The 25,294-nt window shown below is 46.8% G+C and overlaps 1 protein-coding gene across 1 annotated transcript in view; it reads right to left on the bottom strand.

The window, feature by feature from the left end:
• The window catches only part of FGD2 (FYVE, RhoGEF and PH domain containing 2), a 28,106-nt gene extending 17,359 nt beyond the window's left edge, over positions 1–10,747 (bottom strand). The window contains exons 1-9 of the mRNA XM_006860419.1: positions 10,680–10,747; positions 7,079–7,316; positions 5,742–5,819; positions 4,642–4,790; positions 2,918–3,074; positions 2,599–2,737; positions 1,910–1,968; positions 1,596–1,742; positions 646–738 (exon numbers count right to left, since the gene is read on the bottom strand). Of these exons, the coding sequence (XP_006860481.1) occupies positions 646–738; positions 1,596–1,742; positions 1,910–1,968; positions 2,599–2,737; positions 2,918–3,074; positions 4,642–4,790; positions 5,742–5,819; positions 7,079–7,316; positions 10,680–10,747 (1,128 nt within the window). The remainder of the gene's footprint in view (positions 1–645; positions 739–1,595; positions 1,743–1,909; positions 1,969–2,598; positions 2,738–2,917; positions 3,075–4,641; positions 4,791–5,741; positions 5,820–7,078; positions 7,317–10,679) is intronic.
• Positions 10,748–25,294: the final 14,547 nt, after the last annotated feature.

Raw genomic sequence — 25,294 nt, 5'->3', positions numbered from 1 at the left:
TGGCACATAACCACCACCACCACAGGATAAGCACTGGACTGCTAACTGCAAGGCTGGCAGTTCAAACAACTATTTCTTGGAAACCCTACTCAGGGTCACTATGAGTCAGAACTGATTCAACAGCACTTAACAACAACATGGATGTACACATATACATACATATGGAGTCCTGGTGTGGAGCTGGAGGATAAGCACTGGACCACAAGGTCAGTTTGAACAGCAAGGTCGGTGACTCAAACTCACCAGCTACTCCTTGGAAACTCTATACAGGGTTGCTATGAGTTGGAAATGACTCAACGGCATTTAATAACACACACACACACACACACAGATCTCACTAGTTTCTCTCCTATAAAACACACCAAAAAAACTCATTGTTAAAAACCATTGTTAAGTTAATTCTGACTCATAAGTGACCCTATAGGATATAGTAGAACTTTCCTATAGGATTTCTTCCCTCCCCCAGCCCCCTATAGGATTTCTACGGCTGTAATTTTACGGCCACATCTTTCATGTGCGGACAGCTGCTGTAGGTTCAAATCACAGACCTTGTGGTTAGCAGCCCAATGCTTATTCACTATATCACCAGGGGTCTTTGGTAGAGAGCTCGGTAGAAAATTCAAAACAGGACAAGGGACCTCTCACCTTCATGCCAGCCACGTCGATGCGGGTCCTCACGTGGAAGTGGGAGCCCACTTGGATGACCCTGGGCACACAGTATAGCAGCATGTTGTTGAACTATAGGAGAAATAGATGTGAGGACGTGGGTGAATAGTGCTGTGTGGGCAGAGGCAGGAGGGAAGGGCTGTGAAGGACAATTGGGAGGGGTTCTTCAAGGTGTACTGTGCACATGGGATCCCCCTCCTGCCTCCCCACACTCTGGGCCAGGCATGACATGGCAAGGAAGGGGCTGTCTAGCCCAATTAGGTCACTGAAGGGTCACCCTACCTGTGGACATCAAGGACTACAGGAGACCTTGAAACTCTATGAGGCCTTTCTCATTGGAGCTGGAACAGCAGGGGTTTTAAGAGGCTGTGGCCCCATCTCCCAAGCTTCCAGGCAGCTTCATGTGTCCAAATCTCTAGGCCCCTCCCTGACTTCTTCTGTGCCAACCAAGGTCGTGCTTTCTGTCGCTAACTTAATTCCCCTGGTTGTGCTTGCTCTATGTTGTTGTTGCTAAGTGCCATGCAGTCAGTTCCAACTCATAGTAACCTTCTATAGGGTTTCTGAGGAGCAGCTGGTGGGTTTGAACCGCCCACCTTGTGGTTAGAAGTCCAGTGCTGATCCCACAGCACCACAGCAGGAGTCCAATAATGTTTCTATAGCACTTATCAATGTCATTGGCTTTGGAGCCAAGTCAATTGAGTTCAAACACTGTCTCTGCTACTTCCTACTGCCTGGGAAGCCTTCAAGTTGGAGAGCCACGTGATTTGTCCAGAGCCATTTGGGTACCAAAGGCAAAGAAGGACAGAGAAGCTTGCCCTTTCCTTGCTCTTCCTGCTGTGCCAGGTTGAGGCCAGGCAGGCAGAACCTAGGACAGAGTGGCCCATGTGATTCTCACACCAGTATGGGATAGAGACCCCCAGCACCCCTACCAAGAACAGGTAGCGCTCCATGGGGTCACTGCGGCGGAAGGAAATCTTGAGGACAGGGCCCTCGCGGAGCAGGGTGTTGGAGGGGTCCACTATGTCGTCCTCGAGGCCCAGACGCTGGTACACCTCCCACAGATCCTGCAGCCGCTCCTGGAGGTGGGACAGAGGCTCTAGAAGGTGTGACTTGTGGGGATGGGGACAGAAGGTGTGAGGGGGAGGGCAGCAGAGGGGACAAGCGTCATGGAGTGGGGTCAGGAGCAAGTGGATACAGTGACCAGGGAGGTCCGCTGCTCCCACCCCTGGGCTGGGCTGCTCACCATCTCGGTGATGGCTGCATTTGAGTGTTGAGCGGCTGAGAAGATCATGTCGAGGGCTTCTGAAGGGGGCAAGGCCAGAGTCAGCCCCCAAACCTCTGGGGCTGGTGGCTGAGGCAGGAGGTCCCTGAGGCTTAGCATAGTAGCTTCAGGGTCTGCCACATCCACACTCAGGAGCAGCACATGGTGTCTGCACAATGGGGCCATTTCCCACCCAGCGTGGAGAAACTAGAAGCCACCCAAGGGCAGTGAGTAGTGAGTGAGTCGGCACCAGCTTCTGTGAGTCTCACGGCTTCCCATACCTAGTGGGACCCAGAGTGTGTAGTAGAGAGAACATGGGCTGCTGCCTCAGTCATGGGTTCAAATCCCGCCCTGCTCCTTTTTGGTTGTGTGACCTTAGGCAAGTCACCTAACCTCTTTGGGCCTTACTGTCCAGGTAAGGACACAGATAATGTCTGTGAAGTGCCTAAGATAGATGTTAATAACTGGTGGTCATAGTGGTGCTGTAAGATAATGCACTGGACTGCAAGGTTAGTTTGAGCTGCAAGGTTAGCAGTTCAAACCCACCAGCCACTCCTTGGTAATCCTATATACAGGGTTGCTATGAGTCAGAACTGACTCATAGCAACAATAAATCTATTGGAGGACCTTGGGACTCCCCAGTTCGCTGGGTGCCCCTGAGGTGTTCTCACTCTGGGCATCGTTCCGGTCTGGAGCCTGGGCAGGTAGCTTCTGGACGTACTCCTTGAGCAAGAGTTCATAGCGCGGGAGTCTCTGCACAGGCTCCAGCATATGGTGCTGCAGGGTCAGGCTGCCCGAGGCCTCGCTGTCCTTGGGGATGAACGAGGATGGGAATGGGGGCGTAAGAATGGGGGAGGGAGAGTCATCCTGCCCTTGAGCTCAGGAGAGGACTGCCAGGTCCTGATGTGTGAATGACCCAGGATCACTTGGGGAAGTGGAGTCACTGCACATTGGGGGTGGCAGTACCCTGGGCTCCTCACCTAGCCTCACCTGAATGCGGGTGATCACCTCCTGGAATGGTGGGGACTTGTCAGTCCAGGTGGCCAGCAGCTCAGCAGCTCTATCAAAGTTCTTGACATACTCACTGTACATCTTCAGGAAGGGGGCCAGCTTCTGGATCACATCACCAATGCGGGGAGTGGCCGTCCTGCAGGAAGGACACTGGGCTTTGTCCTCAGCCTGGGACTTCCTCCCCTGACCCCTGACCCCTGACCCACTGCATTTCCAGGTGCAGGCACAGGAGGAGGGTCATGTGGTCTCCCTACGTGTGTGTGTGTGTGTGTGTGTGGCTGAGCCCTCTGAGAACACATGCTCTTCCATGGACTGGTCTCCCCACCAAACCCAGCAGTGCTGGGCCCACAGGATTTGTCCAATAACTACCTGCTATCAGATTACACGGTAATAATGAGGACCAGACACTCAGTGCTGACCAAGACACATGGTGTTGCCTGGCTCAGCTCATTGAATTTTTCACAACAGCCCTGAAGGTGGAGACAGTCATTAGCTCATCTGAGAGATGAGGAAACTGAGGCTCATAGGGGTAAAAACTTATCCAGCATTCATCTTGTGGTAGGGCCTGAAGGTCACACAACCCAGGGGCAGTTCCAGCAGAGCAGTAAGGAGCTGCCCTGTGTTCAATTCCAGACCTAATGTTTCAGCGATGGATTCTGGAGCAAGTCAACTACTCTCTCTGGGACTTAGTTGTCCCATCTGAAAATTAAGAATAATGATAGCCCCATCTCAGAGTTGTTCTTTTTTTTAAAAAAAATGCTTTTTATGGTGAAAATGTTCAAGCCATCCTTAAGTGAAGAGGATATAATAATGAGGCCCCATGGAGCCAACACCTGGATTTAACAAATGCTGTGGTGCTGTGGGTTAACGCGCTGTACTGCAAAGTCGATTTGAACCACAATGACTGTGGTTCAAGCTCATCAGCCTCTCCTAGGAAAACCTGTACAAGGTCACAATGGGTTGGAACCTACTTGACGGCATTTAACAACAACAGCAATAATTTGCCACTGCACTGCTAACCACCAAGGTCAGAGTTCAAACCCACCATCTGCTCTCAGATACCTGATCCAAAGTCTCTATGAGTTGGAACTGACTTGATGGCACTTAACAAAACAACAGTATTTTGCCCCTGGACTGTTAACTGCAAGGTCAGTAGTTCAAACCCACCAGCCATTCTCAGAAACCTGATCCAGAGTCGCTAGGAGTTAGAACCGACCCCACGGCACACAATAATAACAATATTTTGCCATAGTTCTTTACCTTTACCGAAGAACTTAAAAAGGACAGTCCAGGTCAAGCATCTTTGGTAAAATATTTAAAGCAAGAAATTTTATTTCTATATACTTTAATGGTCAGATCTGAAAATGAAGGTTTCTTTTATAACTACAATCTTCGCACAGCAGGCTCTTGTGCATTCATGGATTTAGTGCATTAATGTGTGGACAGCTCACCGCCAGGCTGGTAGGAGGCCCTCAGCTAACATTGGCTATTTCCACTGCCTCCTGAGTTACCAGGCCTAGAGAGCACCTGGTCCAGTCCCTTCCCTAGGACACAACCCAGGCCTCCAGGACTCATCCATTCAAGCCCCTCACTCTGCAGCCAGGCCCAGGCCTTGAGGAGGAGATGGCCATGGTCACACAGCAGGACAGGGTCCTAACAGGACAGACCCAGGGTGAGGCTTCAGGGCTCCCTGCAGACCTCACCAGTCTTCTAGCCGCTGCTGCAGCTCCGGGAAGAAGAACTGGGAATGGAACTGGTAGATGGAGGAGATGTTGGAGAAGATGAGCCTGACCACATCCTCGGGGAAGGCCTTGCTGCTCTGAGCCTCCTTCAGCAGCTCCTGGAAGAACACCTGCAGCCAGGGCCCAGTCACTTTGCCTGCAGGCCAGGAGACCCACCCACTGGCCCAGGGGCACTTGGGCCCTTTCCAGTTTACTGAATACTACACCTCTGTAATCTCCCAACATCCTCACAACAACCCTGGAAGTGATAGGCAGGGAGAGTTGTGTTCTGGCCACTTTACAGATAGGCAAACTAAGTCTTAGGGACACAGGGTCTTGGCCAAAATTGATAGCTGAAGAGCATCAGAAATGGGCCAAAATCTTAGATTCTACCAGGCTAGAGAGTCCTGTGCTGATGGTGGGGCTGTGGACATTGTAATGACCAGTGAGTCTGAGGGATTGGCTGGTATGCCTTCGGCTCCATGTGGGGTCAGCCTAGGCACCAAGGGTGGAAAGGGGACTGGCACCAATGAGCTAAATCATAATTTCAACCCCAAGTTCAGTCAAAGGGTTTAAAGGACTAAAGACTTGCTGAAGTCAAACCCAGGAATCCTAATTCAGCTGTGGTGAGGAGGGCAAAACGGAGAGCAGGGGTGGAGTAAGGTGGGTCAGAGGGAGAGCAGGGGAGAGGCAAGGTGGGTCACATGGAGAGCAGGGGTGAGGTGGGGTGGGTCAGAGGGACAGCAGGGGTGGGGTGAGGTGGGTCAAAGGGAAAGCAGTGGTGAGGTGAGGTGGGTCAGAGAAGAGCAGGGGTGAGGTGAGGTGGGTCAGAGGGAAAGCAGGGGTACGGTGAGGTGGGTCACATGCAAGTAGGGTGGGGTGAGGTGGGTCACATGAGAGCAGGGGTGGGGTGAGATGGGTCACATGCACGCAGGTGTGAGGTGAGGTGGGTCACAAGAGAGCAGGGGTGAGGTAGGTCAGAGGGAGAGTAGGGGTGGGATGAGGTGAGTCACAGGGACAGCAGTGGGGAGGTGAGGAGACCACTGCTCTGGGCCCTGGTGGGAGATGTCCTAGCCACTGGCCTGGTCCAGCAGGTGGAGGCGCGCCACGTAGGCCTGCTCCGTCTCCAGCAACTCCTGGACAATCCTCTTCTCAGGCTCCTATATGGAGATTCAAGGACAAGAAGGTTAAGAGTAGGGATAGTTTTGGTCTCTTCTGATGGGATCCATGAGCACCATTCTCCAAAGCTGACTCACGAAGCACCGGGACCACTTTTACTGATAGAATGTGGCAAACATGAGGCTGTGCCAATTCTGGACTTAAGAGACCTGGAGGCTTCCATCTGTGCAGTCTTGGGAGCTATGAACCATCATATCAAGAGATCTGACTACCATGATGAAGAGACCTCATGGAGAGATGACAGGGAGAGAGGAGATCATGAGAGAGCATGGAGAGAAAGTAGAAGAGTTGGTCCAGCATCCTGGCTGAGACACAGACTATGAGTAGAGTTATCGTGGCCATTCCAGCCCTGACCACCATTTAACTGTAGCCACATGAGAGATCCCAAGCAAGACCAACAGAACAACCATCCAGCTACATCCCAGTCAACCCACAAAATTATGAGAAATAATAAATTGTTGTATTAGGTCACTGTATTTTGGGGTAATTAGTTATATGGCAATTAATAACCAGAATGCAGAACCATGTTCAGGCTATTTTTTAAATGGGGAAACTGAGGCACAGCAGTTAAGGCGACTTGCCCAAGGTCATACAGTTGGTAAATAGTCAAGCTGGATGGGAACTCATTCAGGCTGGTTCCAGGGTACATAGCTTTGAAAACCCTATGGAATTTAGGTCTACTTTTCACTCAAGAGGTTGCCTTGAGTTGGAATTGACAGCAACTAGCTTGTTTTTTAATCTTTGAACTTTTCAGATGAACAAACTGAAACTCACAGAAAGAAGGTGATCAGCCCAGGATCAGACAAGTCTTTCAGGGGTGGGAATTAGCACATAGATCTCTATTTCTAATTTGGGATTCTTGTCCCTTTCAATGGGTAAGGTGAGACACCACCTGGGAAGGGTACCAGGTTCACAAGATAGAGACTATTGAACGATTCCAAGATGTTTGGCCATGGACAAGTTCCTTAAGCTAACTGAGTTTCAATTTCCTTTCTGGAAAATTCTATAGTGAGGGAGATGTGAAATAATATTGGTAGAATGTTGGTCAGAGGCTGTTAATAGAAAATGGAATGATCTAGCTTTTGGATGACCTCTGATTTCACAAGACCCCCATTGGGAAAACTGTTGGATCTAACTAGGGGTTTGGGAAAATGTGTGAGGAGGAGATCAGTGGAGTGGTCCCCTTCCTCCCCTTCCCTCCCCCCCTCCACCTTCCACCTCAGTTCCAGCCACCAGGTACCTGCGTCCCTGATCCAGGGTCAGTCCCAGGCTGACAGGACTTCCTCCAGGCCCCGCTGGACAGCTTGTTCTTCAAGGAGTTCAGATACCTCCTGGTGACTGTTCTGGACTCAGAAGCCAGGGTTTCCCCCAGGCTGGGCCTTTCCCATGGCCCTGAGGACTGTGGAGGTCTACACCCAGGGCGGTGACATTCGTCCTTCTCCAGTCTGTGAGCTCTGGGTACTACTGCTTCTGGGGTCCTGAGGAGAACAGAGTCAACCTGAGGGTCCCCTTGTTTGTAGAATAGGCAGAGAGAGTAATAAGACCTCCTGGGGAATGGGGGGGGGGTGCATGGCAGGGAGATAAATGCAAACCACTGTGTGCAGTGGCCCCAGAATGCCCCACACCCAAAGGAGTGTGCTGAGTAGGACTTCCACTTCTCTACAACAACTTTCTTGGAGGGAACTCCAGCCTTCAAAATGAGTCAGTGTAGATTGGGTTTTAGTCTTTGGGGAACTATATACTTCCCTGTTTAAAATGAAGCACTATACAGGAACCCCTATTCTTCAACAGAGGGGTTCACCCTCACCACTGGACTTATTAGCAAGGGAGGTCTCACCTCTCCTTTCACTTTCTGCAGAAGAAAGACCCCAGAAGCCTTCGTCACTGGTAGAAGCAAGGGAAGGTAGGAACCATAGAAAAATCGAAAGTGAGGGCAGAAAATTTCAAGGGTCTGAGATGAGAGCAGTGCCTTCCACACCTCCAGCCCGGGAAGTTTCTCTGTTCCCAGGAATAGGTCTTCATAAGGCAGCTTTGTGCCTGAGTCTGTAAGCCAATTAAATTTCTTAGATAACAGAAAACTCCCTCAGTAACTGTTATCAAGGGCTTGGGCTAAAACTCCATTCTCTTTGGTGTGGAAAGACTTGCAGTGACAACAAAGGCTAGGCAGTCCTGTGAGTAAGATAGGTTGGTAAATGGAGAACTGCAAAGACACAAAAACTGCAAAACTATGAGAAAGGTTCTCAGTACCTCCCCATTTTGCAGCAAAGTGTCTGAGGTAAGAGAAGGTAAGTAACTTGTCCTCCATCTACACAGCTAGGAGGTGTCAGAGATGGGATTCAGACCAGGCAGGTTAGTTAGTTAGTTCCTGAATCTTTCCCCTAAACTGCTTCTCCCTGTTGGAGTCAAACAGAAACCAGTCCAGAGAGTCAAAGTGACTTGTCCCAAGTCACACAGCAAGTAGGTGACAGAGAGAGGATTAGACCCAGTCTGTGAATGCTACTTCTGGGGTCTCCCACCCCTCTCTGGTGCCACAGGCTACCAGTCTGCAGCTTTCTGTTCTACATTTGGTTTCAGCTTCTGCATTTCTCCCCAGATGCCTCAGGCCAGCTTCTGTTTCCTCTTCACTCTTCAGTTTCAGATCAAGTAAGGCACTGGGAACCTAACAAGAAAGTCCAGGCCTGGGCAGTGGGCATGGACCTCTCATGAAGTAAGGGTTGGTTCCACCCTCCCAGACAAAGCTGCTTGGATCCCACTCTGGTCCAGGGCTCCCTCCTCTGTGCCTGGGTGATGCCTTGACAGAACAAGCATCCAAAGAGTCTCCATGGAATCACACCTAGTCCATGCCTGATGTGCTGTTGGCACAGGACCACACCTACCCATGCCCAAAGGGGTGATGGGCTAGGAAGGTGGCACCATGAACACTGTGTGAACACTCATGTCTGAATGTGGTTGGCAGAGGACTTTGGGAGAGCAGGATAAGACCACCCAACTCAGGATGTTGAACACCCTTTGAGGCCCATCTCTAAGTCACTCCAGCTTGAAGCCTGCTCTGATCCAGGCCCCTCCTAGGTTGTCTACATACATGACCTTGCATCATAGATGTTACTGCACAAGCTTAGCATTCAAGCAGGAGAAAAATGAAGCAGTTTACTTCCATAAAGACTTGTTGTTAAGTGTCATCAAGTCAGTTCTGACTCATAGCGACCCCGTATAGGTTTCTGAGGAGTGGCTGGTGAACTTGAACCACCGACCTTGTGGCTCAAACCGACTTTGCAGTCCTGTGCATTAACCCACAGCACCACACCAAGACTCTCCACAAAGATTACAGCCTGGAAACCTTATGGGCAGTTCTACTCTGTCCTATAGGTTGTTATGAGCCATGAGTAGGCATCAGATTCACTGGAAATGGGCTTGGGTTTAGCATTTAAAGACAAGGATCCTTCAGTGCTTTGGGCTCCTGAATCCTCCACAGTCCCTGTTCTCTACTGCCCACTCCCCCTTCTGGACTGAGGCACAATTCTCCAACCCCCACCCCCACTGTTGGCAGAGGTGGAGGGTTCTCACCCAAGTCCCTCTTGAGGCATCACCCTTCATGGAAGGAAGCTGCTTTGTCTAAGGTCATGCCCCCTCCTCAAGGGCATCCCACATCCAATGACTAGTCAGTGTGGAGGTGAAAAGACCCCATTCCTTTGCCTCAGTTATAACAGCCCTGCAGAGCCAACCCAGCTCCAGAACATCCTGGGGCAGGCGGAAGTCTCAGTTCACTCTCTCCCCTCACCCAGTCTTGCTTCTCTCACCCCGACAAGTGTTGTTTCCAAACGCTTTCCCTGATAAAGCTCCTTAAGCAAATCTCCTTCTCTATGTCTATTCCCAGAGAACCCTACCTATAACAGTCCCAAACACAGTCCCGTACTTAGGAAATGCCTGCTGTGTGGATTCATCTCTCGTGAGTGCTCTTTCTTGCACATGCACACACCTTACCAGAGCTACCAATGGCCTCCACCATCTGGTCCAGCACTTTCCCTATAGACAAGAAGCATCTAGCATCCTCGCTGCTCTGTGCTTCCATTTCCTCATTTTTTAGATAGGAGTAGTAGTAATAGAACCAACCCCATTTAATCTGTCAGACTGATTAGATGAAATGAGTATTGAAGAGTCCTTAGGTCAGTGCCCATAGGCAGCGTAACCGGCTATACATTCAGGGTTGCCCAATACAGTCCCAGCTTTACCTGTTGCCCCGGAGGTGGGGGTGGGTAAACACTAATGGCATCCACCTTCCTGGTGTGGCGCTGTGAGTTAATGCGTCAGACTTCAAAGCCATTTGAACTGCAAGGTTGGCGGTTCAAGCTCACCAGCTGCTCCTTGGAAACCCTATACAGGGTCGCTGTAGGTCGGAACTGACTTGATGGCACTTCACAACACCAATAACTTTCAGTTTCTGATCTGCCCTGGTTTGAATGCTTAATTACATGGTTATCCTACTTACAGGAGTAAATGATGGATAAATATTACCTATTGGTTCTGCAATAGGCTGGAGGGGCAGCTCCGCACGGCCTGTGATCCTCTCACACTGTATCCAAACACATGTCTGAACTTTCCCTCACCCCTCCACAGCTCTTGGTGTCATGTCCTAAGGACACTCCAGTGCTCCCAATAACCCACAACCAGGGACCTTGGTGTGGCCCAGACAGGGGGTGGGAGGGCTGATTGTGGCTCAGGAACAGGCCCTGTTCACTAGTGAGGAGATTGGGAGTACTGCCTAAGGTCCTGGGGTTGGCAGAGGGGCTGGCTGGGGCTACCAGTCCCGATGGTGACCTCCCCGACCCCAGCCACCCCCATACCTGCTGTTCTCAAACACAGTCACTAGGTTAGACACAGATGCCAGCTTCTCCTCATTCTCTTCCTCCATTGTGCCAGTGGTCTTCAGTCACCCCCACAGCAGGCCTGTAGCCAGCGTGCTCGGCCACCCCTACTTGGGGACACAGAGGGGCTAAGACGTTCCTGATTCTTCTCCCATCTTTCCTGATGGCTCTGCAGGTCTGCTCATGCTTTCACAGGGAGGAAAGAGGAAGTGGTCTCAGAATGTGGCCCTGAAGTGGAAAGGCCAATGCTCCCTACAGTGGGAGGAGCCTGCTCCAGCTCTGGCCCCACCTTTACAAAGGCTGACCTTTAACCCTGCAGACCCCTACACCCCCCCACACTTCCAGAATCCATTCCTGAGCAGGCAACAGGACCCAGAGGTCATTTCTGGAGCCTGAGTGTATCTGATCAACCACACTGGCTCCCTCACAAGGTCGGGTAACTTTTCTGCATCTGACCCTTCTCACTGCTTGAAGAAAACAGCTTTTTAACTGAAAATAGACCAAGACAAGCCCAGGAAGGGGTGCTGTAGTGTTGCCACCTCCCCATCTCTCCTCATCGTCCCAGGGGAGGGCAGCTTCCTCTCTGAAACTCTAGTAATTATACATACTAGCCAACACCTACTCCTTTCTGTGCTTTGCAAGGGTTATTTTATTTAATCCTATAACAACTTTATGAGATGGATCCAATTACTATGCTCATTTTACAGAAGAGGAAACTAAGGGTCAGAGTGGTTAACTAACTTGCCCAAAATCACACAGGAAGAACACAAAAGAAATCAGATTTCCAAAGCAAAAGACGGGTAGTATACAATTCCATCAAAGACTTGTGTCTGGGAACCTGGATGATTACATTCTTGCTGCTCTTGGCATATTGGGTTGTCTCTGCCTAGTATCTTCTGGGCCACCTGGTCTCCCATCCCTGGAGTTCGTGTTGGTCCTTCCAGAACAAATGGCTACTGCCTCTGTTCTCTTCATCAGGCCTCTCCCTCTGGGTTCTGGTCTTATCCCGAGACAGGGTCCTGCATTGTGATTGGTCTTTGTAAGGACTGAGCCTTAGTCATCTTGGTACTTGAAGCACTTGGCACAGCTTCACACTTCAGCAATGTGAGCCCCCTTGACTTTGACCTCACATGCCCAACACTCTGGCTTTCTCAGAGTTGTGCCTTATCCGGCTCCTCCACCAGAAACTGGCTCTTCTACCCTCAGCAGAAATCTTACTCATTTTTTATTTTTGTGTTTACCTTTTTTTTTGTTTTTTAATTTCCCATTTCTTCATCCCTCCAGCTGCTGATAACTAGTTATCTTTTATTTCAATGGATTTGAGTATAGCTTAGACAGTACTTGTCCTTTTGTATCCGGCTTCTTTTACTCAGCAAAATGCTGAACAGTAGCATTCCTGTAGTAGCATGTATCACTTTATCTCTCTTTATAGCCGAATACTACTTCATGGTATACATGTATCACATGTTGTTTATCCATTCACCGGTTAATGGGCACTTGGGTATGTTCGCCTTTTTTCTCTTGTGACTGCGACAGTGAACATCGCTGTGCATTCCTGCTTTCAGGTGTTAGGAGGATCTACTACTACCACCAAAAGGTGAGCACTGGTGTGCTGTAGGATAACCACAAGGCCCATGGTTCAAGCCCACCAGCCACTGCCAGGAAGAAAGGTCAGGTTTTCTGCTCCTGTAAAGATTTGTTGCTGTTGTTCTTGTTAAGTGCTGTCGAGTCGGTTCTAACTCATAGCAACCCTGTATAGGGTTTCCAAAGAGCAGCTGGTGAGTTTGAACCACCGACCTTGTGGTTCGAACTGACCTTGCAGTCCAGTACTTTATCCCCCAGTGCCACACCAGGACAGTCTCACAAATCCTATCCAGGGTTGCTATAGTTGGAACCAACTTGAAGGCATTTACTACCAACAACATAGGAGTGGAACTGCTGGCACAATGGGTTAATGCACCAGACTGCAAAGTCAGTTTGAACTGCTAGGTCAACAGTTCAAGTTCACCAGTTGCTCCTTGGAAACCCTATACAGGGTCATTATGGGTTGGAATTGACTCGACAGCACACAACAACAACATAGCAATTCCGGAGTCCTGGTGTGGTGTTATAGGATACGTACTCGACTGCTAACGGTGAAGTTGGTGGTCAAACCTCAGAAACCCTGTATAGGGTCACTCTCAGCCAGAACCGACTCAGCACTTAACAACAACATAATAAGTCTACATTTAGCTTTTTGAGGAACTACACACTGTTGTCTACACTCAGTGTACCACTCTACACTCCCATCAGCAATGTCTGAGGGTTTCAGTTCCTCCACAACCTCACCAACACTTGCTATGTTCCATTTTTTATGATAATAAGCATCCTAGTGGGTATGACTCTTGGTGTAGTACTACTGTAGGATCAGCCACAAGGTTGGCAGTTTAAACCTACCAGCTGCTTCTCACTATAAGTGGAAACCGACTCAACAGCACTTAACAATAGCAAGGGTATAAAGTGGGGTTTTTTAAATTTTCCTAATGACTCATGATGCTGAGCATATTTTCATATGCTCAGTAGTCATTTGTGTATCTGCTTTGGAGACATGTTTAATCAAATCCTCTGTGCATTTTTAAACTGGGTTGTTCATCTTTTTGTTGTTGAGTTGTAAGTATTCTTGAATATTAAGCCCTTCACTTATTAATGATTTCCAAATATTTTTCCCATTCTGGAGATTATCTATTTTTTAAAAACTACTTTCTATTGTGGTAAATATGTAGGTAACAAAACGTTTGCCATTTCAACAATCTTCACTGAGTCAGAACCAACTCAGTGACATGAAATATGTTCACATGTTCTGTAACCAACACCATTCTCAAATTGTTCCATCATCTTAACAGAATGTGGATGCTTTTCACTTTCTTGATGATGTTCCTTGGTGCTCAAAAGTTTTTAATTTTGTACACCAACATTCAGTGCAACATGATCCAAAATAACCAAAAGGTGCAAACATCCTAAATACCCATCAACAGATGAATGGATAAACAAAATAAAGTACATACATACAATCAAATGCTATTAAGCCCGTAGTATGAATGGAGAGGAATAAACCAATCACAAAAAGATAAGTATTGGATGGCCTATTTTATGTAAAGGAGTTCTGGTGTGGTGCTGCACGTTCATGCGCTGGACTGAAATGGTTTGAACCACAAGGTTGGCGGTTCAAGCTCGTCAGCTGCTCCTTGGAAACCCTATACAGGATCACTATGAGTTGGAACCAACTCGACAGCACTTAACAACAACAGCTTATATAAAAAGACAAGAAAAGGCAGATGTATAGAGACCAAAGTTTAGGGGTGGGAGAGAGAAGGAAAATGGGGCTTAATGGTAATGAAAAATTTGCATTGATTAAAGATGGGGTTCCATGGCTGATTATTGTAATTGTGTCAATAAGTTATACACCTTTTCAAAGTTGAACTGGCAAAGTTGTGTGATCGGTAGATTTACAGCAATGACAAAAATCAAGAGGAACTACAAAGACTGCTAAAATCCAATCAAACATCTCATGGGATTTGGTTCCTTGGTTTGGAGGTTTTAATTTAAGGTCATGGTTTCATGGGACATCCCAGTTAAATGACCTGATAATTTAGGTTTTTAGTGTTCTATCTCCTATTTGTTGCATAGTTACTTACCTAGGGACTTAAAAACTTGCAAGTGACTATCCAAAACTCAATAATAAGTCTCTATTTGCTTTCCTCCAATCCTGATGCCACATTTTTCTTCATAGAACCCAGCTTCTCGTATTATTTGCTCAGCATACAGTTTGAATAAGTATGGACAGATGGACTCAAGTGTGGCAGCAGTAGTGAGGTTGATCGGACATTGTTTCGTTCTGCTGTGCATGGGGTCGCTATGAGTCGGTTCCGACTCGATGGCACCTGACAACAACAACATTTGCTTAGAGCAAGAAGGAACAGGGGGAGGCTACAGAATGTGGCTAATTGCCTCCATGAACAACTGTCTCCTTTGCCAGATGAGGGGCAACAAATTATGAAATATAGCCACAGTCTTTGTAACTACCACCAAATGACTGAGTGTTGATTGTTAGTGTTAAGTACCATAGAGTCAATTCCTATAATGACCCTGTATAAGGTTTCCAAGAATTGATTTAACCACCAAACTTGAGATTAACAGTGCTTATTCTGCAGTGCCACACCAGGACTCCAAATGGTGGTTGAGTGCCATCGAGTTGGTTCCAACTCATAGCAACCATGTATAGGGTGTCCTAGGCTGTAAATATTAATGGGAGCAGAAAGCCTCATCTTTCTCCCACGGAGCAGCTGGTAGATTTTAACTACTGAGCTTGTGGTTAGTAGTCCAGGGCTCCAAATAGAACTATACAAATGTGAGGTGCTTGTGGCCAACCAAGGGGATAGGAGAGCTTGCTAATAATGTAAATAAGGTGCATCGCACCTTTGTGGGAATGGTACTATACAAATAAGGTGTATGGAATCCTAACATGGTAATGGGTTAATTTTGCCATCCCTCTAGGCTTAAAATGAACCATCTCGGAGGATTAAAATGAACCAGCCCAGACATGGAAAGAGGGATCTTATGAGCATCAAGAAAGAAGAGCCAGGAAAGAAGCATGTCCTTTGGTCCCAGGATCAATGTGCTGGGGACCTCCTTGATTCAGGGACAGAGAGCTGTGACACAGAACATGGGGAGAGAGACAGCAAGAAGCAGCAGAAGAGAAACAGTTGCAGCAGAGGGAGCAGAGGCAGTGGAGAGTGGAGGCAAGAGACCAGCCTGAGACAGGCAGGTGGGCTTCCTGACCTACAAATCAAAAAAGCTGAGTGCCTTCAGGCAAGAGGCTTGCTGATGAAATGAGGTGCCTCTGGGCACTTGTGGGAGAAACTAGGTTTGCTGACTCACAGAGCTAAAGCTGAATGCTTTCTGGCCATCACTTCCTAGCAGAGTAGGGTGCCTCCTGGTGCTCATCTCCATAGAACTAAAAGGATTTTGGAACACTTGCAGGAGCAGGGCAGAGGCCCAGTCAAAGAGAGTACTGCTTAGAAGAGGCTGTCTTGATTGAAGAACTGCATCTTGAGCACTCATGAACCTGTTATTTCCCAAATAAACCCCGTAATTATGAGAATGATCTGTTAGTTCTGTGTGGCCATTGTAACGAGTTTTTGAAGCCAGCAGAAAAGTAGAGAGTGTCATAGAGAGAACAGTTGGTGTCAGAATTGGTGAAAGGTGGGAGAAGGGAGGCATGTCTGAGCTCTGTTTCCTAGAAATCAGCATTGGACCGTTGACCTTGATTTTCCTCTACACTTGTGAAGTTAGAGGAAGTCAGATGTCTCTACCACGCCATTTTTATACCAGGAGACCAGAAGAACTGAATGGTGCCTGGTTACTGTTACTAACCATTTTGATCAACGATTCCATAGAAGAATCCGAACCAAAGAGAGGAGGTGGGGATATGTAGAGCAAAATACATCATTTTCGTATATTTTATACAGTTTCTGGAGCCACGGAGGGTGAGTAAACCCCTGAAACTCTTGCATTGAGATCATCTCTAAACCGGAAGTCAAAAATACCCCCTGACGTTATTTTAAAACTGAAAAATGTTGCCGTTGTTGTTAGATGCCATCAGGTCAGTTTTGACTCATAGCGACCTTATGCACAACAGAAAAAACCCTTTCCAGTCCTGAGCCACCCGCACGGTCAGTGTCATGTTCAAGCCCACTGTTGCAGTCACTGCGTCAGTCCATCTCAGTGAGGGTCTTCCTCTATTTCATTTACTTTCCAAGCATGAGCTTCTTCTCTAGGGACTGGATAACTAGTTAAAAAAAAAAGCCTTGAGCACTACATTCTTTTAAGAACTGTCTATAAGGAACCCTGGTGGCACTGTGGGGTAGTGGTTGGGCTACTAACTGAAAGGTCTTCAGTTCAAACCCACCAGCCACTCTGTGGAAGAAAGATAAGGATGTCAGCACCCATAAAGATTTATAATCTCAGAAACCCTAAGGATTATTTCTACTCTGTCCTATGTCAGAATCAACTTGATATAGGTTTACTAAATGACTTGTTTTCATAGTTTTTGGAGGTACTGCCAGCAGGTACCCCTCAGCAGTCAGCCCTCTCTGTCCTTGAAGAAAAGATTTACTTTCTTAAGAGGCAAAGTGCATATAATGCAGGTCAGTGCGGGGTTTTAGACGCCTTACTCCCTATCCCAAAGTGCAGTACCTCTGAAAGACATCAAGGGGTTGGAGGTTTTTGTTGTGATTGCACTTCAGCCCAACCTCTCGATCTATTCCATTTAAAAAACAAAAAATTATATGGGATCAAATTAACAGCAAGTTGCAATATTGGATAGGGCCAGTAGGGGGCAGTAAGTGTACGTTAATGAGAGAGGAACAACTCAGAAAAGGCATGTGAGAGCAGTTGCACAACTTAAAGAATGTCATCAATGTCACTAAATTGTACAGGGAAAAGCTGTTGAGTTGGTGCATGTTTTACTGTATATATTTTCAACAACAACAAAATGTCGAGAAAAAAGTTTTCAATTTTGATGGTTTATTAATTTTTTCTCTTGTTGTTTATGCTTTGTGATAGCTAAGACTCTGTTGCCTAAAAGAAAGCTCTGAAGATTTATCCATAATTTTTTTTTCTGAGTTTTATGGTTTTAGCTTTTATATTTATATAAAATTAATTCATTTTGAATGAATTTTTATATATGGTGTGAGGTGTGCATCAAACTTCATTCTTTTACATGTTGGAGATCCATTGTCCCAACACTTGTAATTAAAAGAGACACTTCTTTCCCCATTAAATGTGTTTGCCACCTTTAATGAAAATCAATTGGCCACAAACATCAGAGTTTTTTTTCTTGGTTCTCATTGTATTTCATTGGTATATATGTCAATTCTTATACCAGTTCCATATTGCTTTGATTACTATAGCTTTGTAGTATATTTTGAAATCAGCATGTGTGAGTCTTCCAACTTTTTTTTCAGCATTGTTTTTGACTATCGAGGGCCCCTTCACAATTCCATACAAATTTGAAGATTATCTTTTTCAGTTCTGAAAAAGAGGCCATTAAATTTTTATTTTGAGTTTTGTAGACTGTTGATTTTAATAGGGATTGCATTGTATCTGTGAGTCACTTAGGGTAAAACCAACATCTAAATAAAAGAATAAATCTTTCAATACATGAACTCAGGATGTCTTTCCATTTATTTAGAGTTTCTTTCACCTATTTCTGCAGAGTTTTATAGTTGTCAATGTGAAGGTCTTTCACCTCCTTGGTTACATTTATTTGGAACCGACTCCATGGCACATAACCACCACCAGCAGTTGTTTTATTAGGTGCTATTGTAAAATGAGTCTCAGTGTGGTACGATAGGATAGACACTGGACTGCTAACCACAGGTCAGCAGTTGAAACCCACCAGTGGCTCCTTGGAACAGGGTTGCTGTCAGTTGGAACCGACTCCACAGCACTTAACAACAATTGTAAAAGGATTGGTTTTAAAATTTCCTTTTTAGATCATTTATTGCTAGTATATGGAAACATAACTGATTTCTGTGTGTTGATCTTGTATCCTGAAACTTTGCTGAATTGTTTTATTAGTTCTAGTAGCTTTCTTGGAGTCATGGTGTGTCACTGGACTGCCAACCCAAAGATTGGTGGTTCAAACCTGCCAGTCACTCCTTGGAAACCCTATACAGGGTCGCTGTAAGTCAGAACCAACTCGAAGGCACTTACCAACATCAGTAGCTTTCTCATGTGTTCTTTGGAATTTTCCATTGATAGGACTGTACCGATTGCAAATAGAGATAGCTTTACTTTTTCTTTTTTTTCTCTCCTAACTGCTCTGGCCAGAACTTTCAGTGAAATCCTGAATACTAGTAGCCAAAGCAGGCACCTTTGTCTTTTTTGTGATCTTAAGGGAAAAGTGTTCATCTTTCACTGTTGAGTAGTATGTTTAGCTTCATAAATTTTGCTTTTATTTTGGATCATTTAGAGCATACAAAAAAGAATAGTATAACAAATCCCCGCAAGTCCATAACCCAGACCCAACAACCATCAACTCAGGGCTAGGTCTGCTCCATCCACAGCCACATCTATTCATGCTTTATATACATACACACATATATAAAATATTACTACTGTTGTCATAACCAAAAAAGATATTAAACAATAATTCTTAAGTATAATTGAATATCAAATATCAGCAGTCAAAGTGTCAATTCCTTATAAATCTCATTGCTTTTAAAAGATCAGGATTCAAATACAGGCCGACCCATTACTATGGGCTGTTATTTTAACTTTTTCATTCCCGGGTTCCCGCCTTCTCTTTGTTTTTCCACATATACATTTGATGAGGACACGGGTTGCTGGTCCTGTAGATCCCACATCCCAACTGTAGTGAACCCCTACATTTCCTGTCAGGTGGGGGTTAGATCTAGAGGCTTCATTGGATTCCTCCTTAAATGCCACTTCTTGCTGGATATCCTCTAGCTCCGAGGAGGCCTCCCTCCTGGGTGCTCCCTGCCCCTTCCCTGCACTACAGTGTCTGTTTCCTCCTCCTCCTCCCCCAGACCACATACTCCTTTTTGAGGGCAAGCACTCAGTACTGGTGCTTCCCAGCTGGTCCCAGGTGGGGCACATGGAGGGGCTTCAGAGGCATGTGAAATGAACACATGTCAAACCCTGAGCCCCAGAGTCTTCTCTGCCCACAACCGCCAGGTCTAGGCCTGAACAGCAAGACTTGTCCCTCACATGGGTAGAGGGATTTACAAGAGGCTATCAATGCTGCAACCTAAACATGGCACAGGTATCCTTAGAGCTGCAGCCATTCTGGAAGGAGGGTTCAAGATGCTCAGACCCTGAAACAATCTCCCCTCATCTTCCGGGACCCTAACTCCCTGACCACAGTCCCTCACTGTCCTGCCAACCTTTCTGCCTCACTGCCTTCTCCCCACTCTGGTCTTCTCATTTGCACAAACTCACCAGATGCTCCTTGGAAACTGTATACAGGGTTAAGAACCAACTCGACGGCACTTAACAGCAAGAACAACAACCCAGCCCTGATTCAGAATTTATTCCAGAAGTTCCATTGGATCCTGTTTCCCCCACTCACCCCCATCCCAGTCCAAATTATATGTCTAATGCTTTCAGGACATCCCCAGATGGATGTCCCACCTTCACTTTGTTACCCCCAAATCTTGGGTACAATCCCTAGAGTAATTGAATCCAATTAATGATCACTCCAAGTGAAACAGAGAAAGAGAGCATGTTTTTTTAGAAGCTGGCTAGTAAAGCTCACTCAGTTTTTGTCCACAGGCAATATCTGTTCTGTTCCTTAACAATGCTCGTCATCTCGTCATGTGCATTGCAGGTGGGCTATACACTAAATTACAAGGGAGTCAGAAGACCTCGGTAAACATCTTAGAAAAGAACATAATTACCCATCTTGGCGCCTGTTTGTCCAGATGGTCACTCCTTATCAGAGTTGGTGCAAACAGGGATCAGGCGCCAAGCTTCAGGCAAACACTGCAATCCTTAACATTCCATCCTAAGTTAGCTAAAAAAATAACAAAATTTTCCATTGCAACAGTAAGTTTTATCTATAGCCCAAAGGAGAAGATGCCAATTCCAGGTACGTCCAGTTTTTCTTCAATGTTATCAGCTTTCAACTAAACATAGTCTTTAAAACCTGTACCATTACCCAACAAAAGGAATCTCAAACTCTTGAGTATGGACGTCAATACCTTATGGTGTGATCTTGACCAACATCCCTAGTCATTTGTTCCCTACACACACCCAGATCTGGATTCTGATCTGGGCCCCACCATGATGTATGGCTGTGCTGCAAAGTCCTGGAGGCCTCCTTCCTGCATTTTGTGGGGCTGCAGTTGGCCATGATGGCTGCTGTTTCACATCAGCTCTATTACAGTTCACGCATGTTGATGAAGAACTACAGAATCTCTGTGGCTCTCCTTTTCCAGCTTGTCCAACCCCCTGGGCCGGGTGTGTGTTTAGCTTTCTGACCCAGGCACCATCTTCTTTTGAAGGTCACCTGTCTTGTTTAAGTTAGGGGTTCCAGCTTCAGCTCCAACTTGCTTCCCCTCACCCCCGTCCCCATCAAGTCACATTCATTTTCCCTTCCCAGATGCCTGCCCTGATGACTTTAGCCCCAGCACCATACCAAGAAGCTTTAATTGTTTAAGCATCTTCCCCAAATGTATAAGGTGAAATCCTCCATTTCATTTCTCCCTGTTGTTCTGCTTCTCTGACCAAATCTGACCTAAGAGAGAGTATCCTAGTGATCTAATTCTGCTATCACAGACATACCACAAATGGCTGCCTCCAACAACCAGGACTTTATTCTCTCACAGTTTAAGAGGATAGAAGCCAAATTCAGAGTGCCAGCCAGCTGGTTTTGGGGAAGGCTTTCTTTGTCAGCTCCGGGGAAAGGTTCTTGTGTACCCTCAGCATCGGTAGGCCATTCCTTGGCGATCTCCATATATCTTAGCATCAATCCTTGTCAGGATCTAGGATGTCACAGTACTGGGACCCCAATTCCAAAGGGTGCACTCACTTCTGATTCTGCTATCTCGACTCACTTCTGTCTCCTTTTATATCTCAAAAGAGATTGATTTAAGACACAATCTAATTCTATAGATGGCATCTGATGTCCTTAGCATCATAGAAGTGAGGATTTACAACAGAGGACAATTCTATCAGATCGGAGCTTTTCACATCAAACCATATCATGGGGATGATTGCATTATGTTAACTCTCATCATGGAGATGACTTGTTGTTAGATGCATCAAGTCAGTTCTGACTCATAGTCACCTTCGATACAACAGAAGGAAATGCCACCCAGTCCTGCACCAGTCTCACAATTACTGCAACTGCTGCTGAGCCAATCCATCTTTTCTCCCTCTTCTTAGCTGACCCTCCATTTTACCAAGCATGATGTCCTTCTCCAGGGACTGGTCCTCCTGATAATATATCAAAAGTATGAAAGACAAAGTTCAACCATCTTGGCTTTTAAGGAGCATTCCGACTATTTCTTTCAACACAGAATTGTTTGTTTTTCTGACAGCCGGTGGTATCATAAATATTTTTCTCCAGTAGCATAACTCAAATGCATCCATTTTTCTACAGTCTTCCTTATTCATTGCCTAACTTTCACATACATTTGAGGTTATGGAAAATACCATGTGTCAGGTGCACATTAATTCTCAAACTGACATCTTTGCTCTTCAACACTTCACAGAGGCCTTGTGCAGCAGATTTGCCTACTGCAAGATGTCGTTTGATTTCTTGACGCTACTGTACATCACATAACTACAGCCTAACTGAGAACCACTGAGTATCCTGGGTCAAGTGAAGTTGATCCCAAACCTATCACAGGGAGCATCAATACATTCATGGGAAAATTCCATTTGTCCATGAACTTTTTGAAGCCCTCTCATAAATCTTGGGCCACTAACTGAACTTGCCTCATCTGTGAAATGGGGATATTACAGTGCCAACCTCCTGTGGTGGTTGTGAGATTAAATGGGATAATAATACACATAAGGATTAAGAATGTTCCCATACCTCTCCCATCCCAGCCCCAGCCTCAGCCATGCACCCACGGAAAGCTCATTGAACTGCAACAGAAGGCCTGTGTGCTGCTGGCTCCAGGGAAGATCCTGGCAACTGGCATTTCCTTACCAACCACTCGTTTTCCATTCCAACAACCCTGCCTCACTTCTCAGCTACACAATGGCCTTCCCTACTCACCCCTCCCCCATCTTCAGGTGGCCCTTGTGGGGACAGGGGGAGGCATAGTCTGGGTGGTCACATGGTGGGTAGTGGCTACAATGACTATGCCAATAGGAGTTGGGGGTGCAGCACTCAGTCTCTGACTTGGAGGGAGGAAGCTGACAAAACTGGCCTCTCTAGGAAAACAGTCTCACCTGTCCTCTTCCCTAAGCAGCTACAATTGTCCCCTCTGTCTTTCTACCAGAAATCCCCACCATTTGATGAGGCTTTCTTCTGAGAGGGCTTTGGGATGCTGGCCAGATCCACTTCAGCCAACATGGGTGTCGCTTCCAAATTTTGACTGTTGTACACCCTGACCCTTTGTGTTCTGGATGTTTCAGTTCAAGGGATATATTAAACTACTGGACTCTGTGAGGTGGTGTTTCCAACTCATAACGACCTTTTACAGGGTTTCCGAGGCTGTAAATCTTTACAGGAGCAGAAAGCCTCATCATTCTCCTGAGGAGAGGCTGGTGGTTTTGAACTGCTGACCTTGAGGTAAGCAGCCTGGCTTGCAACCACTACACTACCAGAGCTCCTTAACTCTATGAGGAATACAGGCAAAATCAAGCTTCCTCATCACGTGCTAGCCAAGGGCCAACTTTCTAGGTTGCAGCTTGGATCTGGGGTGCCACAAAGATGGACGAAAGACAAGACAGAAAATGTGTGTCGGTCCTGACGTGGGTGGTAGGGAGGACGTCAGTGAGGAACATAAACGACTCTTTCTTCCTCAGCGTGTGAACTATCTAGTTTCAAAGTTGGCCTTTTCAGAGGTTGGGCGAGGCTTACACCAGGCCCGGGCACTCACCCTACTATTCAGGAAAGACTCAAGGTCACCCGAGGCAGATACCAGCTGGGGGCCTAGGGAGGCATCCTGGGAGCCAGGGAAGAGTGAGGAGTGGCGTCTGTGAAGTATCACTAGGGTTGAAATAACCTTGAGAGTGAAGGCAGGCATGAGATATGTCCCTGGGGGCCAGGAAGAGGGGCAGAGGGAAGGATTGGGTTTCTAGGGGAGGATCTGGCAGAGCCAGGGTGGGGGGGTCTAGGCAGGGAGGCAGAAAGACAAGACCAGAGCCCAGGAATGGGGTCAGGCCTTTGTAGGAGGCACCCAGAGTGTAAGCACATAGCCAGCATGCAGAACCCCCACACAGAGCCGGGCTCATTTTATCCCCAAACAGCTGAGGCCTTTTCTTGAGGCCCAAGCTGATAAATCACCAGCAGCAGCTCCTGGGGAAATAGAAGCAGTGTGGAGAAAACAGACAGGTTTCCTAAGAGCTGTCAGGAAAGAAAACAAATTGTTCCTGCACAGACGTTTGCCCTGCTCAATGGCGCCCCTTCTCCCTGAAAAAATGGGGGGATGGGGAATCAAACTCACAATCAGTCTAAGTAAGGCTGGTTCCTATGCATCGGAGGTCAGACATGTCGCCAACCTTCAACCTTCTTTATCCTGTTCTTTATAATTATCCTTCCCATGACATTCTCTGCTTCTCATCTAGGTTCCACTATCCATTGTAGTGGCTACACAGAACTCAGTCAATTCACAGTTACGGGATTTATTAAGGAAGTTAACAGGGTACGGTTCAGGCTCAGAAGTAGCTCAGGATGCAGCAGATCTTCAGCCAGGAACACCTCTTCTCTGCCACACTGCAGGCATGCCTCACTCTTATCTTCGGCCTTTCAGCGATGAGCTCCCTAGGTCTTTGCTCAGTCAAGGCAGGGATTCATGCAGTCTGTAAATGGCCAAAGTGTGCATCCTGCAAGCCAGCCTCCTAACCACAAACACCTAGCTTGACTCAGTCCATCGTCTAGGAAGCCCACAGTAGCTCTATCTCTTCGTGCCACTGCCACTGCTACCTCCTTGGCGGCGGCTGCTTTTCCAGGTAAGGATCTCACACTCTGCTTGTGCCTCTTTTATCTTGATATTCCTAAAATTATCTTTCCCTGCTTCTGGGATGGCTCCTTTTAAACTTAGCAGGATGGCAAAACTAACCAATCCTGGTGTTATGGTCCTACACAGCCTATTTTCATGGTGCCACCCTATCATTTGGTGGGTTTTAAGAAGATTTTGTCAGGTAAACTCACAGTACCATTCTCCAGCAACCCACCTAAGGATGTTCCAACTACCCTTCCTGCTGTCTATGATTCTGCCATTGACATGCCTTCCTTGTTACTAAGTTTCTTTTTTATGTATGAGGAGAGTTTAAAACTGTTCTTGTGAAAAGTCCATTATCCACATACAAAGTCCAGTCTTCTATGAACTTTTTGAAGCCCCCTTGTAATTCCCCAGGGAGAACTGCATGTAACCAGCCACACCGAAGCCCACTTCCTTCATCAAAGAGTGGTACCATTCCTTCCTCTCTCTCCACTAGGGTTCTTCCTTCCTTCTTTCCTTTTAGAAACCAGCACCTGAACTAGAAACTTGGGAACTTATGACAAACAGCACTCTTGAATCTTGCCTGTGATCTCAGTTCTTACAAGACTCAGAGAGACATGACTTTGGTTTATTGGGCTCTGTGTCCCCGGAAATTAACATGGTGTTCCACATAGGAAAAGTCATGTACAACAAGAAGCGTCTAGGGCTCCTGGTGACCCCATATACAAAGCAACAAAACACTGACCAGCCCAGCAACTCCTCCCATTGGCTGATATGTTTGAGTCCATTGTTGCGGCCACTGTGCATTTTAAGTGCCGTACAACTGCAGTTAATGAGCTAGACTGCATAGTTGGTTTGAACAGCAAGGTTGATGGTTCAAGCTCACCAGCCGCTCCTCAGAAACCCTAT

Source organism: Chrysochloris asiatica, unplaced genomic scaffold (genome assembly GCF_000296735.1).
Source record: "Chrysochloris asiatica unplaced genomic scaffold, ChrAsi1.0 scaffold00038, whole genome shotgun sequence".
Taxonomy (NCBI): domain Eukaryota; kingdom Metazoa; phylum Chordata; class Mammalia; order Afrosoricida; family Chrysochloridae; genus Chrysochloris; species Chrysochloris asiatica.
This window is presented reverse-complemented; position numbering and strand designations above follow the sequence as displayed.